The sequence below is a fragment of the Populus euphratica genome, unplaced genomic scaffold, assembly GCF_000495115.2.
Source record: "Populus euphratica unplaced genomic scaffold, PopEup_1.0 scaffold85.1, whole genome shotgun sequence".
NCBI classification, from domain to species: domain Eukaryota; kingdom Viridiplantae; phylum Streptophyta; class Magnoliopsida; order Malpighiales; family Salicaceae; genus Populus; species Populus euphratica.
In genome coordinates, this window is record NW_011499898.1 from 369,406 (window position 1) to 384,743 (window position 15,338).

The 15,338-nt window shown below is 33.0% G+C and overlaps 2 protein-coding genes across 2 annotated transcripts; both read left to right on the forward strand.

Annotated features, from left to right (window-relative positions):
- The first annotated feature begins 3,099 nt into the window (after window positions 1-3,099).
- Window positions 3,100-7,055, forward strand: LOC105132440 (lysM domain receptor-like kinase 3). The gene is made up of 10 exons (XM_011035951.1): window positions 3,100-3,787; window positions 4,029-4,232; window positions 4,326-4,465; window positions 4,577-4,666; window positions 4,757-4,862; window positions 5,085-5,236; window positions 5,431-5,528; window positions 5,632-5,770; window positions 5,871-5,969; window positions 6,716-7,055. The coding sequence occupies exons 1-10, from the start codon at window positions 3,100-3,102 to the stop codon at window positions 6,875-6,877; spliced, it is 1,878 nt and encodes a 625-aa protein (XP_011034253.1). The 3' UTR covers window positions 6,878-7,055.
- A 4,077-nt stretch (window positions 7,056-11,132) lies between these two features.
- Window positions 11,133-15,238, forward strand: LOC105132344 (AP-1 complex subunit mu-2-like). Its single transcript, XM_011035795.1, has 11 exons — window positions 11,133-11,529; window positions 11,660-11,806; window positions 11,899-11,961; window positions 12,050-12,226; window positions 12,330-12,433; window positions 13,108-13,215; window positions 13,360-13,456; window positions 13,554-13,651; window positions 13,768-13,909; window positions 14,067-14,189; window positions 14,896-15,238. The coding sequence occupies exons 1-11, from the start codon at window positions 11,401-11,403 to the stop codon at window positions 14,992-14,994; spliced, it is 1,287 nt and encodes a 428-aa protein (XP_011034097.1). The 5' UTR covers window positions 11,133-11,400; the 3' UTR covers window positions 14,995-15,238.
- The last annotated feature ends 100 nt before the right edge of the window (window positions 15,239-15,338 follow it).

A 15,338-nucleotide genomic window follows, 5' to 3' on the forward strand; every position in this document is an offset into this window, starting at 1 on the left:
CTAATTTTTGATCCAACCGTTCATAATGAAGAGTAATGTGTCTAAAAGTTGTTGTCCAAATATCAGCCCGATCCAACGGTGAACGAGTTAGAAATCACAGAAAAAAGACAAACTGCTTTGCTGTCTCTTCTTCCTTTCTCCCCTTTTCTTTTCTCTTTTGTTCAAAAACACTACTGCTATCTAGAGTGGCATCTACATTTAATTTAAAGTGATAACTTTTACTAGTTAATATGATGGTACCAACATCACATGATGCGAGACTACATTTTTGGAAAGAGAGATTCACTTGTATTTTCTGCTTAGATGGGCAAAGACAAGAACTAAACTCTGATGCATGCACAAGAGTAAATTTTTTTTTCTTTTTTTTTTTGTTCAAAAACACTACTGCCATATATATAGTGACAGCTAAATTTAATTTAAAATGATAATTTTTATTAATTAATATGGTGGTCCCACCCTTCTTATATATTACAAGACTATACACAACAACTATAACACTGTTTTGAAAAGGAAGATTCATGTGTATTATCTGCTGCTTGGACGAATGAAAACAGGAACTAAACTGCACAAGAGCATAGTTTCTTTTTTTTTTTTTTTTGTGTCAGCAAAACAAATTGGTTGTGAGGATATACATATATTTGTTATTATGTGGCAGCAGTCAGCACATGCACTCAATATTGGCAGCACGAGAGCCACTGAAATTTGGACTTGTTCTGGACTTTTGTTTTGTTTATATAACCCAAAGAAATAAAGCTATCAGTATTCAACAAGCGTCGTCTAGCTTTAAACACTGAGTTCTTGGTAGAGACTCTTCTCGTGGTCATCTCTCTTGGTTTTACTTTGCTGGAGTCAGTAGGAGTCACTTTCAGCTCAATGCCTGAGTGATCCTAGCACAGCTACTAAACTCTGTCACGAGTGGTAAGTTAATTTGAGAGATTTAAGATGTGGAGCCTAATTTATAACGAATTGGATAAAATCTAATTTAATGAATTTTGATCAGCTTAGGTGACCTCACCTAATCTAATTTAAAGTTGATCATGTTAATATTAAGAAAATAAAATAATATTGTTTTAATAAAACCAATTAATCTGGGTTAACTTTACCCATATAATAACTACGACCATTGAATTAAAATAACTTGAATAATTCTGAAGTTTTATATACTATTTGTTTTTTGTTTGGGCTAAGATTTATTCTTAAAAACCATTTATTGATGAAAGATTTTTTTTTTAAAAAAGAAATTATTATAAGAAAGAGCTCTTTGGAAGCATAAGGCAGCATGAAAATGGCATGTTGGAGCTTATAAGAAAGCTTTTTAGAAGCTCTTAAAAGAGCTCTTCAGAGAAAGCTCAAAGAAAGTTGCAATATATTGTAAAAAAGTACAGATCAACCGTGATAGCTGACGGCCTCCAACCAGAAGTAACTGCTCGTCTGATTTCTAGTTTCTCTGTATGAGAATGATTTTTGTATTTGCTGTATCCTTATTCAGGTAATCTTCGGCGGCCTCTCCTTTGTAGCCGAAGAAAAAAACTAGTCGCATGTCCGTTAAACGAAGAGACATGTCAAGAATCGACAATGTCATGGCATTGGAAAGCAAATTTCGACACCAACAATCATTAGTCGCATGTCCGTTAAACGAAGAGACAATGACTGGTATTGGAATGCAAATTTCGACACCAACAATCTTTTCGAGCCCTTGCGTTCAAGGGCCTCTGCAAATGACTGCAAGAACTAAACTACTGCGTTCTTCTTCAGCTCTTATACTGTTTTCTTTCCTACTTCCCAGGAAAAGAAGAAACGGGGCTGTTGCTGTCAGGTTGACTAAGGGATGAAAGAAACAAAGGGAAGCAGAAGCAACACATCCAAGTCGCTAGCAAGAGCTTTTTAAATCTTAAACAAAGGGAAGCAGAAGCAACACATCCAAATCTTGATTATTCTCATAAGGTCAAGTAAATTTATGAGCGCATTGTGTTAACCGTTATGCCTGCAATTCTCAATGCTTGTATCCTTGGAAAAGAAAATAGCTAATGCAAAGATAAAAAGGATAAACAATCCCTTAAAATTTACAATAGGAACAAAACCACAAGGAACACTTCCTTGCACAAGATTACAAAATCTGTTCCGAGCCAAAGCGACAGTCGCAAAAAGCTCTGCGCAGACGGGAAAATCAACATCCTTCCAGTCCCATTTCCACAGCTAATGCGAAAGGGGCATGGCTTATTCTATGCCCTGATATATATATGATTATCCTTACTCCTTTTCATACAGCTGTTGTTAGTACCAGTACATCAGCCAAAATTATGCTTGCGAAGAGCCCAGCAGACATATTATTGTACTACACAACCAAGCAAAGTGTGTAGCTGGTAGTTTCCTTCTATGCATGCGTCATTCATTGTAGGTGGTGAAATATTCTCTATTACTGCCGTTAATTGAAACAGCAAGGCATGGATTCTTCTCTGCATGGTTGTCGGATACGGCAAGGGATCGATTAATCTGAAAAAAAGGTTTGGGTTGTTGAGTCACCAAGTTAATCCATGACTTACTGAATCATTGATCAACCCGAGTCAATTATTTTTGTTAAAATAATACCATTTTGTTCTTCCTTTAAGTTTTTCAAATTGCTTGTTATTTATGCTATCGGAGTTGGTTAAGTAAATCATATCATTAAAAACAATCAAAAAACATGATTGAATCAATTAAGTTTTATCCGGTTAATATTTTGTTAAATTCAACTTTCCCAAATTAAGTTAAACAACCACACTTCAACCCTCTGAGGAAGTGTGTTTATTGGTAAATCAACAGACAAAATTGTCTCAGTCACTAAATTGTAAGCATCGACATAATTAATTATATCATCTTATAATGGATGGGGGAAATACTTTGGAAATTACAAAAACCATATCATATTCAACATGGAGAACTACAACTCTCCTTGCAAGAGCCTAAAAACAAAGGGGGTGGGTCACATGAAAAATGTCAATCCGTAACAATTAACTGTTGTGTTCTGATGAGGAGAGAAGAAACTATAGTTTCTAGCTCCATCACTTCATCTCATTTTCTTCCTCTCTCAGGGGAAAAAAATTCCTATGCTCTACAACCATGACTTTCCACAATTTCCTTCTTGGTCTCCTGATCACTTTAATGACAACCCTAGTAGCTATAGTTTTTGCCTCTGATGACTCCACCAATTCACCAAATATGTACCCATTTACTTGCTCTGATTCTGAAGACATCAAAATTTGTAATGCCTCACTGTACCATACCAACTACGACAGCTTACAGAAAGAACAGCTTGCTTCCATTTATGGTGTCAGCCCAGCCCAGATCATTTCTATTTCCTATGCAAGCCGACAAGACTATCTTGTAACGGTACCTTGCTCGTGCAAAAATATCAATGGCACTGCTGGATACTTCTATGATGCAATCCACAACGCAAGTCAAGGAGAAATTTTTTCTAACGTTTCAGCTCAGATTTTTAATGGGCAAGCTTGGTGGGTTGAAGATGAAGCGCATTTGTTTAATACAGGATATAATTTCTCCATGCATCTGTTGTGTGGGTGTACAAAAAGCAAATCCCAAATTGTGGTAACATATACTGTTCAGCAGCATGACACATTATCAGAAATTTCAACCAGGCTATCATCTACAGTAGGTGGCATACAGAGCATGAACATAAATCTGATTAAGAACCCAAGTTCCATAATTGTGGACTGGGTGCTGTTTGTTCCCATGGACAGTAAACCGGCCTCTGGAAAAGGTGAATACGAGTTCTTTCCCAAATTTTCAATATTTAATCGATATAGAAGATAAATGGAGATATATCATTTATGTTTCCAACGTCCCCGTTTCTTCTATCTTGAGAGAGTAATCATGCGCTAAGTTTCACAGCAATATTTGTCTTTTCGGGGAAAAGAAAATTAAGTGCATACATGTATGTATGTTTGCATGAAATGCAGAACTTGATTGAAATTGAGTAAAATCTTGTGTAATTATTCTTAAATATATCTTTGTCTTGTGTTTCCATTCAGGATCAGGAAGGGGACACAAATGGATAATAATCGTCGGCATACTATCTGCTCTGACAGCACTTTCAATCATCACATTGGTAATCCTCCTCCTTAGGAGAAAAGGATGCCGACAGAACAGTGAGGACGACTCGAAACCTGTATCCAAAAGCATGAGCACGAACAGAGCATTTTCCTTGCAGGATCTGTACAAGGAAAGTAACGAAGGTTAGTTTTATTGTGCTTGGAAATAACTAGGGTAGCATTAAATTCAGCTGAGACGAAAGAGCCTGCAGTAAGCAATGAATTTGCATTCTGCAGATGGGACAGCTTTTGAATCAGAAAAACCAGTCGTATTTAGTCTAGAAGAGATTGAAGAGGCTACAAAAAGCTTTGACAAAACGAAGAAAATCGGAGAGGGTGGATATGGATGTGTGTACCATGGATTATTGCGAGGACAGGTATAGCCTTCTTTCTTGATTTCTCCCGAACCCATGCTCGTAAGAGGTCTCCAAGGTAAAAAAAAAAAAAAACAAAAGTGTGAAAATACGATTTTTCCTTGCAATATTCAGGAGGTTGCGGTAAAGAAGATGAGATCAAACAAATCCCATGAGTTTTTTGCAGAGCTCAAGGTCTTATGTAAGATCCATCACATAAATGTGGTGAGTGACCATTAACCATCCTCGTCAATCTCAATGCAATTTCGCAAAGAAACATTTGCCTCTATTTACCAAGTATAAATCATGTAACAGGTGGAACTTCTGGGTTATGCCGGTGGAGATGATCACTTCTACTTGATTTATGAGTACGTTCGAAATGGGTCACTTAGTGATCACCTTCACGATCCATTGCTAAAAGGTAATCAAATTAGCGGTACAACATATGCCTCCTAGTTTAGTAAGATGACTTTTCTGCTGCTAAATGTATTATAGGGTAAGCCTATGATACCTCTCTGTATGTAGTTCATAACAGACAATATTTTACAAATTTGTTGAGCATTTGGTTTGCAAAAGCTTTACATCTAGGCATTTAACAGACAAAAAAGCTAGCTAGCAGCTGAAAAATGGGGTCTTGAATCAGGTCACCAGCCACTCTCTTGGACAGCAAGAGCACAGATTGCACTTGATGCTGCAAAGGGAATTGAATACATCCATGACCACACCAAAGCACGCTATGTGCACAGAGATATAAAGACAAGTAACATTCTACTCGATGAGGGACTACGAGCAAAGGTACTTGAAACATGTTTTACTAGCAGTTTTTTATGCTGTCATCATCAATATACTTCATTCTCTAATGATACACAACTGTCTTTGACCAAATGAAATGAGTTTTCCTCTATGTTAGAGCGAGCTTCCATCGTTTTATCAGACAAGACCTTCTAAAATGGAAAACACAAATAGCTAATCATCATCAGGCTCTATAGGTTGCGGATTTTGGATTGGCAAAGCTTGTTGAACGAACGAGTGATGAAGATTTAATAGCAACACGACTGGTAGGAACACCAGGCTATCTTCCACCAGAGTAAGTCTGTTATATCCTGATTGAATTGTGTGTGTGGTGTCATCATAGTTTGAGAAAGGAGAAAATTGATCTGTCTTTCTGATTTTACGTGCTGCTTGGAAAGATCTGTGAAGGAGCTGCAGGTGACTTCCAAAACTGATGTATTTGCATTTGGAGTAGTTTTAGCTGAGCTGATAACAGGACAACGTGCCCTTTTGCGTGACAATCGAGAGAGTACCAAGATGAAATCACTCATCACAGTTGTAAGCTTTACACATAATTACTCAATTATTCTTCATATAACACTTGCATATATCATATATAAGCAACTATGGTCAATACTAACCTGATACATGCTGTCAGGTCTACAAAATTTTTGAAGATAAAGATCCAGAGACTGCTTTAGCAGATGTCATAGACAAAAATCTTCGCAACAGCTACCCCATGGAGGATGTCTACAAGGTCATATATTTAAATATAGCTGGAACTTATTACTGCATCTGTCTTGTGGATTTCTACGTTAAGCTTATACATAGAACGCATTAGTAGATAACGACAGTGAAAAATCACTGAATGGCTTAGACTGCAGACCCAATCCGAGATACACATAGCAATCGAGTCAATCCAAGTTAATTATCTTATCCAAACCAGTATTTAGACTGCAGACCCAATCCGAGATACACCTAGCAAACGAGTCACTTCAAGTTAATTATTTTATCCAAGCCAGTATTGTTTTAGTTTTTTTATTTTTTTTTTAAATTGACAAATCACACCTAAATTTAACTAATATAGGTTAATATATTAAATCACTAGAGGAGTTTGATTAAGTTAATATCCAAAATAGTTCGAGATAAAACCTAATGTAGATTAACCTGGTTGACCTAATGTATTTTTGTAAATTTAGGTGCGAATGTTTTACACTGAATCTCATGATGTATATGCACACATCAGGACTAAAAAATGCAGTTGTCAATTAACAGTACAAAACTGATAACTCATAGTATAGTTTCAACAAATAACAGCATGGTCCTATTATGTATTTTTTTTTTTAATGAAATTGAATATGAATGTTTCCTACCAAATTCAACAGCATAACATCATGATGTTAATAAATCATTTTCCATGTATATACCTTAATATATGATAAATTAATAAAAAAGTTGATAATAATATATATAACCATGATTTTTCCTTCTATTTGGCTGCAGATGGCAGAAATTGCTGACTGGTGTTTGAGCGAGGAAGCAATTAATAGACCACAGATGCGAGAAGTAGTTCAAAAATTATCCATGATCGTAGTGTCCTCAGTAGAGTGGGAGGCTTCGGTGGGAGGGAGCAGCATATTTAGTGGGGTTTTTAATGGAAGATGAACAAATTGTAATTTTCAAGTCTATGGTGTGTTTTTGGAACGTCTTTCATTTAATTTTAAGAGCTTAAAAAGACCCAAAAACATGTGTAATTAGGATTTGCTGTGTTAATTTAATTTTGTATCACAATGGTGCTAGTCACTAACTTTTTAACCCATTTAGGGTGGAGTAGTTTTTGTTTTTTTGATGTTTTATAAAAGGGTATTTGTCTTGAAAAGATATTAAATTGTTGAGTTTTTAGTGTTTTTTTGATAATTTTGATATCATGATATAGAAATAAATTTAAAAAAAAATATTTTGATATATTTTTAAATAAAAATACATTTAAAAAGATAAAAAAAACATATGTAATTAGTATATGTGGCGTTAATTTAATTTTGTATCGTAATTGTGCTAGCCACTAACTTTTTTACCTATTTAAGCAGTAGTTTTTGTTTTTTTGATATTTTTTAAAAGTGTGTTTGTTTGAAAAATATTAAATTAATAATTTTTTATATTTTTTTTAATGATTTTGAAGTGGTGGTGTCAAAAAATTTAAAAATCTAAAAAAATAATTATTTTAATATATTTTTAATTGAAAACACTTTTACAAAACATATTACATCACAATATCAAACACGCATAACTGATTGTTTTAGCGATCTTGAATCGATATTAGAGCTACTAGAACTACTATATGGTATTTTTGGTTTTTTACTAATAAAAAAGACAAAAAAGTTGTTAACCATGCATCAGGAGCTTCACCATTTTTTATGGCGCGTGTGATTCTTTTCAATAGTTGTAACTGTGATTTCGCTGCTTTATTTGATTTATCTTGACATTCTTTTTTTTTTCTAGCGCTGCTTTATTTGATTTATCTTGACATTTTTTTTTCTGGGTAGTGTGTATGGTGGTTTGGTGTAGTTTGATCCAAAATTGATTTTCTTTTTTATTTTTTTTTATTTTCTTTCTTTCTTGAATTGCCTTCAATTTTGTTTTTTATTCATTCCCTCTTCTCTTATTTGCAATTGCTTTATTTACAATGATTATGTCTATTTAGATTTTATTTTTGATTTCATTATTGGTCATTTGATTTTTAATTTTTTTTAAATTTAATCCTTGTTTTTTTAATTGCTATTTGTCTTGTTTCTTGATTGATTTTTTATTCAATTCCACCACTGGATTTTTGAATTATTTTCTTGATTGATTTTTTATTCAATTTCACCACTTGATATTTATTTTTATTTAATTTTTATGTCAAATTTAGTTATAATTTTTTTAATTATTATTTTTTAATCATTTTTTAATGGATTTGTTTTTACAATTCTATCCCTAAACATTTAGTTTCATTTAATTTTTATGTTGAATTTAGTTCTAATTCTTTTAATTACTTTTTTTTCACATTGTTTTTTTTTTCAATTTCATTGCTAAATATTTTTTTGATTAAGATTCTTGCTTCTTTATTTTTTTGGGTTTGTCTTTAATAGAGTCACCTAGATCTTATAACCTGGGTCATAGATCCAATAGATTAACCCGATGTGATTTTTATATTTTTTAAAGTATTTTTCTTTGAATATTTTTTCTAGTATTTTTTTTCACTTAATAGGGTCATCCTAATTTCATGTTTTAGATCATATGTTTAATTTATTAACTCAGGTTAATTGTTGGGTTTACTCAAGACTTTTTTGTTATATTTTTGTTTTGTTTTTATTTAAAAAAAAATTATATTTTTAAATTGATTTATGATAAACATCTTGATACCGATTTATTAAGGGTGTTATAGGTTGCAAGCTTTTAAAGATTTTACTATATTTAGGTTCTTTATCTAAATTTACTTGATTTTTACATATATTTTCAATTTTATCTTCTATAATTTTTTTAATTTTTAAAATTTAATTCTTATTATTGTAACAAAGGACTTCTATGGCAATTTCAGCACCATCCATCGTCAATATGTTTTTCCCTTTGGACTACAGCAACAATGTCGCAACTCCGGCACCCAACAACATCTCAGCTGCCATCAAAATCATCTCGTTCTCCAAATAGTGGCATGGAACCGCAATCGCTGCGAACACAACCACAACCTTCTTCTTCTGATACCGCCCCTGAATCGGAATCACCATAAAGACAACCTCCACCTTCTCCACAATCACCACCAGAAATGCTGCAAGTACCCTATCGCACCATTGATCAGCCACAACTAAACAATATGATCCGCCTGGAGCAGGACTTGGAAATGGAATCACTGAAGGTACTCTTCAATTTGTGCTTCATGAGAGCACTTCATAGTACAATTCAGTACAAAGTTGTTGCCGAATCTGAATTTCATCATTCCATCAATTTGATATCCTTGGCTACTCTAGTTGGTTTCGCTACTCTCTTCATTTCACACTTTATCCGCAAAAGGCTCCCTACTGCATCTAAAATGTTGGAGAGAATTGCACTCTTCCGTACAACCACAACATTTTTCCTTTTTTTTTAATGTAGATGTCTGGGCTAACTTACACACATCATGACTAATCCCACGATCCATTGAATACCTTGTAAACCCAGTAGACATGTAAAGCATCACGAGGATAACAGATATGCACATAAAGACTTAAATCCAGAAGCAATAGAAAAAAACAAGTCTCTTCCATTACTAGACTAAGAACTTTAATATTTTTTTTTATTATTATTATTAATTATAACTGTGGCTGTCGGATCAGTTTATATAGATCAACTAATCCTTTAAGAGCTTGAGAATAATAATTATTAAGACTATTGATTTTAAAATTTATAATTTATAACTTAATGAATGAGTGAAGTTATACAATATTTTTATTTACTATATCCATTATGTCCCTTAAGTGTCGAGTGTGTTACATGGGTTGTCTGTCTTGTTCTTGATCGCTATTGCCATCTGCAATTGCCTCTAGGCGCTTGTATTTGGTTTTGAAAAACAATCCTACGTTGAGATTTGTTATGTTCAAAGTTTGTTGCATTACATGTTCTTTGAAAATGTTGTAACTTCCATACTCAGAAGTTGTCTTGGTTATCAATAAAAACACGAACATATGTAAATTACCTATGTATTACTATAATCATGAAATAAAAAAGAACCCATTTTAAGTTAAATTATTAAATAAAATCCAAGATATAATTCTTTTAATCTAAGCTTAGAACTTGCACAACTCAATACTAGAATAAAGAATGAAGTGTTGGTGAATATAATCAATCATTTGAGTATAAGTAATATTGATTTTATTTATTTAAAATATATTTATTATTAGTAAAAAAAATTATCTTTAATATTAATTTATATTCGATTAATGAATTTAATATTTGATAAATGAGTCTAGAGTAAAAATAAAATCCATGAAAAAAAATTTGCATGAAAAATTATAAATTTATTATAATTATAAGATTTTTATTACATGAAATAATATGCATACACACTAAATTGACCCGTAAAATAATTTTATATAGAGAAATCATATATGTCTATAGAAAGATTAACGTGATAATTGTGTTAAATGATCCTTAAACTTAATATTATTAAATTATTTTATATAAAAAAATATTATATTTTAATCATGATCACATATTGTTTTAATCAAAGATAATAAAATAGCAAATATTAAATATAATATAAATTATATTAAGGTATTTGAATAATTTAGAGAGTATTTATCACTTTAGATGAATTAAAAAAATATTTTATCTGTTCTTAAATAGTATTGATTGTGAAATTCTTGATCAAAATAAAATGAGATTTGAAAATAGTTTCAAATCTTACTAAAAAAATCAATAACTAACTATAGCGTTAAGAACAAAAATAATTTAATAAATCAGACATATTTCATACTATAATATCTAAATTATAATATTTTTTTATAAGAGGTTAATAATTACACTTAGAAAATTTTCATTAAAATATTAAGTCAAAACATTTATAAATTTTATAATATTTAAAAAATTATAACAAGTTATTAGATATTATATTTAATTTTCAAATATAAATTAATTAATTGTTAAAAATTATTGGTTAGAAATTAAAATAAAATGTTTATAAAGTGTGAATTAATTATAATTAATTATAAATAAACTAAATATTAAAATGTAATCTAAAAAAAATTATAATTTTAGACATAAAAATAACTTTGATTTAATATGTTTCTAAAATAATTTATGTTATATTTTTTTATAGATTAATGTGGGTGTTTGGGCAGAATAATTTACGTTATATTACTTAAGGGATTAGTTGTGTAATTTCACATAGAAATCGTTTCTTGATTTTGCTGAATTTTCTAGGTTCAAATATAAAAACGAAAACACATTCAGTCAGCTGTCGAGAATCCTCGCTAATCAGAAATAATAAATTAAATTTAAAAAACAGGGAAGAAGGAGATGGCGGTGATTCAAGTTATTTAAGTGAAATTAAATTAAATTTTGCTGCAATTCCGGTGTCATCGTCCATCGACCATCATCATCATCAGTTTCCAATTAATTAAGCAGCATCACCATCGGTTCTCATCGGTTCTCATCTGATCTGATCTGATCTAGTAATGGCTGGGGCAGCGTCCGCGCTGTTTCTATTAGATATAAAGGGGCGCGTTCTGGTGTGGCGCGACTACCGTGGCGATGTCTCTGCTGTCCAGGCCGAGCGCTTCTTCACCAAGTTCATCGAGAAGGAGGTTTCTTTCCTTTCCCTTCTTCTGCTTCGTTTCTCCTTTATCTAAACCTAATTGGATTGAATTTTTAGTTATAATCAATCAATTAATTGAATAAGTGTATCGATCTGGTTATGGTTACGGTTGAGTGCAGGGAGATCCGCAATCTCAAGATCCAGTGGTTTATGATAATGGAGTCTCTTACATGTTCATACAACACAGCAATGTTTATCTAATGGCCGCATCAAGGCAGAATTGTAATGCTGCCAGTCTCATCTCCTTCCTCCACCGCGTTGTTGATGTAATTCCGTCATTTATTTATTATTATCCTTTCCATGCCGTTTCTTATTTACTAAATTATAATTTCTATCTTGATTTTCTTTTGACCTCTAGGTTTTTAAGCATTATTTTGAAGAATTAGAAGAAGAATCACTAAGGGATAACTTTGTGGTAGTGGTAAGTTCTTTAAATGAATTTTATTTTCTCATTTGCTATTTTTATTATTATTATTATTGAGGTAATGACCTTGCTGTGCATTTGTCAGTATGAGTTACTTGATGAAATGATGGACTTCGGTTACCCTCAGTACACTGAAGCAAAAATTCTTAGCGAATTTATCAAGACGGATGCCTACAGGATGGAAACTTCACAGAGGCCTCCCATGGCTGTCACTAATGCAGTGTCTTGGCGCAGCGAAGGGATAAATTACAAGAAAAACGAGGTATTTTCTTTTTTTTTTCTTTTTTCAGAGCTTCTTGTTGTTTTTTTCTTTAATAAATAATTAATAACTGGATGATAACGAAGCTTTGTTATTATTTGTTCAGGTTTTCTTGGATGTGGTTGAGAGTGTCAATATACTTGTCAACACCAATGGGCAAGTCATTAGGTCCGATGTTGTTGGGGCTTTAAAAATGAGAACATATCTAAGGTACAATAAAAAAAAAAAAAAAGTCATTGCTAGTAGTTTTTCTTGGTTCATTTATGGGTGAGCTTATCATTCTTTAAGGTAGTGTACTTGCATATTGCCTTCTGAAGATTACTTTTAGGATATTCAGATGTTGGTTTGGTATATATATTAGTTTATAAAGCAGCTACTTGCTGGTACTATTCTGTAAGCTTGGTCCCCCTCATTAGTGATGGTAATCTTGTGATGTGCTACGCAACTTCTGTAAGTTGATGTGCTGTGGAACTCATAGTTTAATATGCCAGAAACTATTGTTGATTAATGTGGTAGAGAAATGTTGCAACTACACATTTAGTTTCAAATGTAGATTTCAATTTAGTTCTTTGCGACACATAGCTACACAAGTTCTTCATCTTGTTTTTTGAATTAAGTTACATAATGCAACGACTAGCTTGCATCAGTTGACATGAGGGGAATGCTCACTTTTCTGAAAACAGAGCCAGTATTCATTATGATGGCACCAAAGTCGATTGGGTCTTACTGTCTTAGAAAAGGAACATTGGAGTTAGTCCCACCTTTAGCAATATTACATAGGTGACCGCACCATTCTATATAAGTATTAATATGTACGTTCAATGTGTTGCATGATGTGCAAAGAACTTTATGTTTAATTGCAAGTTTCTGTTGTTATGTTGCAGTGGCATGCCTGAGTGTAAGCTTGGCCTAAATGATAGAATATTATTGGAGGCCCAAGGACGGACAACAAAAGGAAAGGCCATTGATTTGGAGGACATCAAATTTCATCAGTACGTAGCTTAATTCTCAGGTCTACTTGAATTCGTGTTGGTTTGTACAGTTTTTTGGAGGTGGATGTAAATGCCAATTTATTATGAGTGAAGGTTGCTCATGGCAATCTAGACATTTAAAACTAAATATGCAATTTGGTTCAGGTGTGTACGTTTGGCCCGATTTGAAAATGATCGGACAATATCATTTATACCACCTGATGGGGCTTTTGATCTCATGACATATAGACTCAGCACTCAGGTTTGTTCTGTAGTTTCTGAAAGCTTTTCTTAAAAACAGGAGGACAACCTTAGTACTTTTATTAGCATTTGATGAGTTCCTTGGTGTCTTCTTTCAGGTAAAGCCTCTGATTTGGGTGGAAGCTCAAGTTGAAAAGCATTCAAGAAGTCGTGTTGAGATAATGGTAAAGGCTAAGAGCCAGTTCAAGGAACGTAGGTATGAAGTTTTTAACATTAATAGTGTAGCTATGTTTCCATTTGATCAATTGCTCAGAGTTTTGGGCTGGCTGATGTTTGTGTTTTCTGAGTATTTATAAAAGTTTAACTGTACAGTACTGCAACAAATGTTGAGATTGAGTTGCCTGTGCCAGTTGATGCTTCCAATCCTAATATCCGGACTTCAATGGGGTCTGCATCATATGCACCTGAAAATGATGCATTAATGTGGAAAATTAAATCTTTTTCTGGTGGAAAGGTACTTTAATTTTTCCCAAAAAGAAATGGGATCATTTTGTAGTTTGTTAACTTTTGCTTGTAGTTTGTTTTATGGATTGTAAATTATAAATGTTTTCTTTCCTGTAATTATGATACTTCCCTGGTTTTTATTCTATATGTATATAAATATTATTCAGGAGTACATGTTGAGGGCAGAGTTCAGTCTTTCCAGTATAACTGCTGAAGAAGCAACTCCTGAGAGAAAAGCTCCTATACGTGTGAAATTTGAAATACCATATTTTACTGTTTCAGGAATACAGGTACACCTGCACAAACACAACTACTTGTTATATTTTATGATTATGGTATCCTGTGGTGAATGGCATGACCTCTACACAAACACAATTACCTGTTACATTTTATGATACCTGTTCTATTTTATGGTATCCTGTGGTGAATGGCATGACCTCTACACAAACACAATTACCTGTTACATTTTATGATACCTGTTCTATTTTATGGTATCCTGTGGTGAATGGCATGACCTCTACACAAACACAATTACCTGTTCTATTTATGCTTGGTGAGTGGCATGACCTCTCTCCCTGTGATTTGGACTTGTCAATAATCATGAAGTTCATTCCAGAATTGCTTTCCTCGTGTTAAGATTTCCAAATTAGAGCTAGTGTTGACTACAAACCATGAATTATCAGTTATCTCTCTCTCTCTCTCTCTCTCTCTCTGATTTGGATTATCAATTATCGTGAAGTTCATTCTAGAATTGGTTTCCCTTGTCTTAATTTGGATGAGGTTAAAGGGGCTATGAATTTCAAATTAGGGCTAGTGTTGACTATAAACCATGAATTATGGTACCTCAAGTGTGAATTCCTGTCTAATCGGAACTTGCTATAAGAGATTATTCTGATAAAAGTTCATTTTATACAATCATACTGAAATTTCTAAAAATATTGTTTGAGCAAGCTCAGGTAATGTAATCTTGTTTAATTAAAATTTGGTGCTTTGTAGGTTCGATACCTGAAGATTATTGAGAAAAGTGGTTACCAGGCTCTCCCATGGGTGAGATACATAACAATGGCTGGCGAGTATGAGCTTAGGCTTATCTAGAGGAGCTCCATCAAAAGGGCTCTATCAAGATGCATTTCCAATATCTTTGAGGTTACCAATCTGTAATGTTGAATTTTTTAGGACAAAACTGGTGGAAAAACAGGGAGCCATGGGAAGATGGTTGTGCTAGTCAAATGGCTGATTAAGCTTTACCGCCTTATTCTTTTTGGCCGTTACTTTCTGTATGTGCATCGTTATTGTATTATTTAGTGTTTTTGGAAGAGTTGAAACAGTTTTTTTTTTTTCCTGTGCAAATTTGCATCAGTTATTGGATTTCAATATTTTCAGCCTACAGTATAGTCGAATTTGTTGCTGGGGACAAGGGGGAACTAGGGGAAATTTGG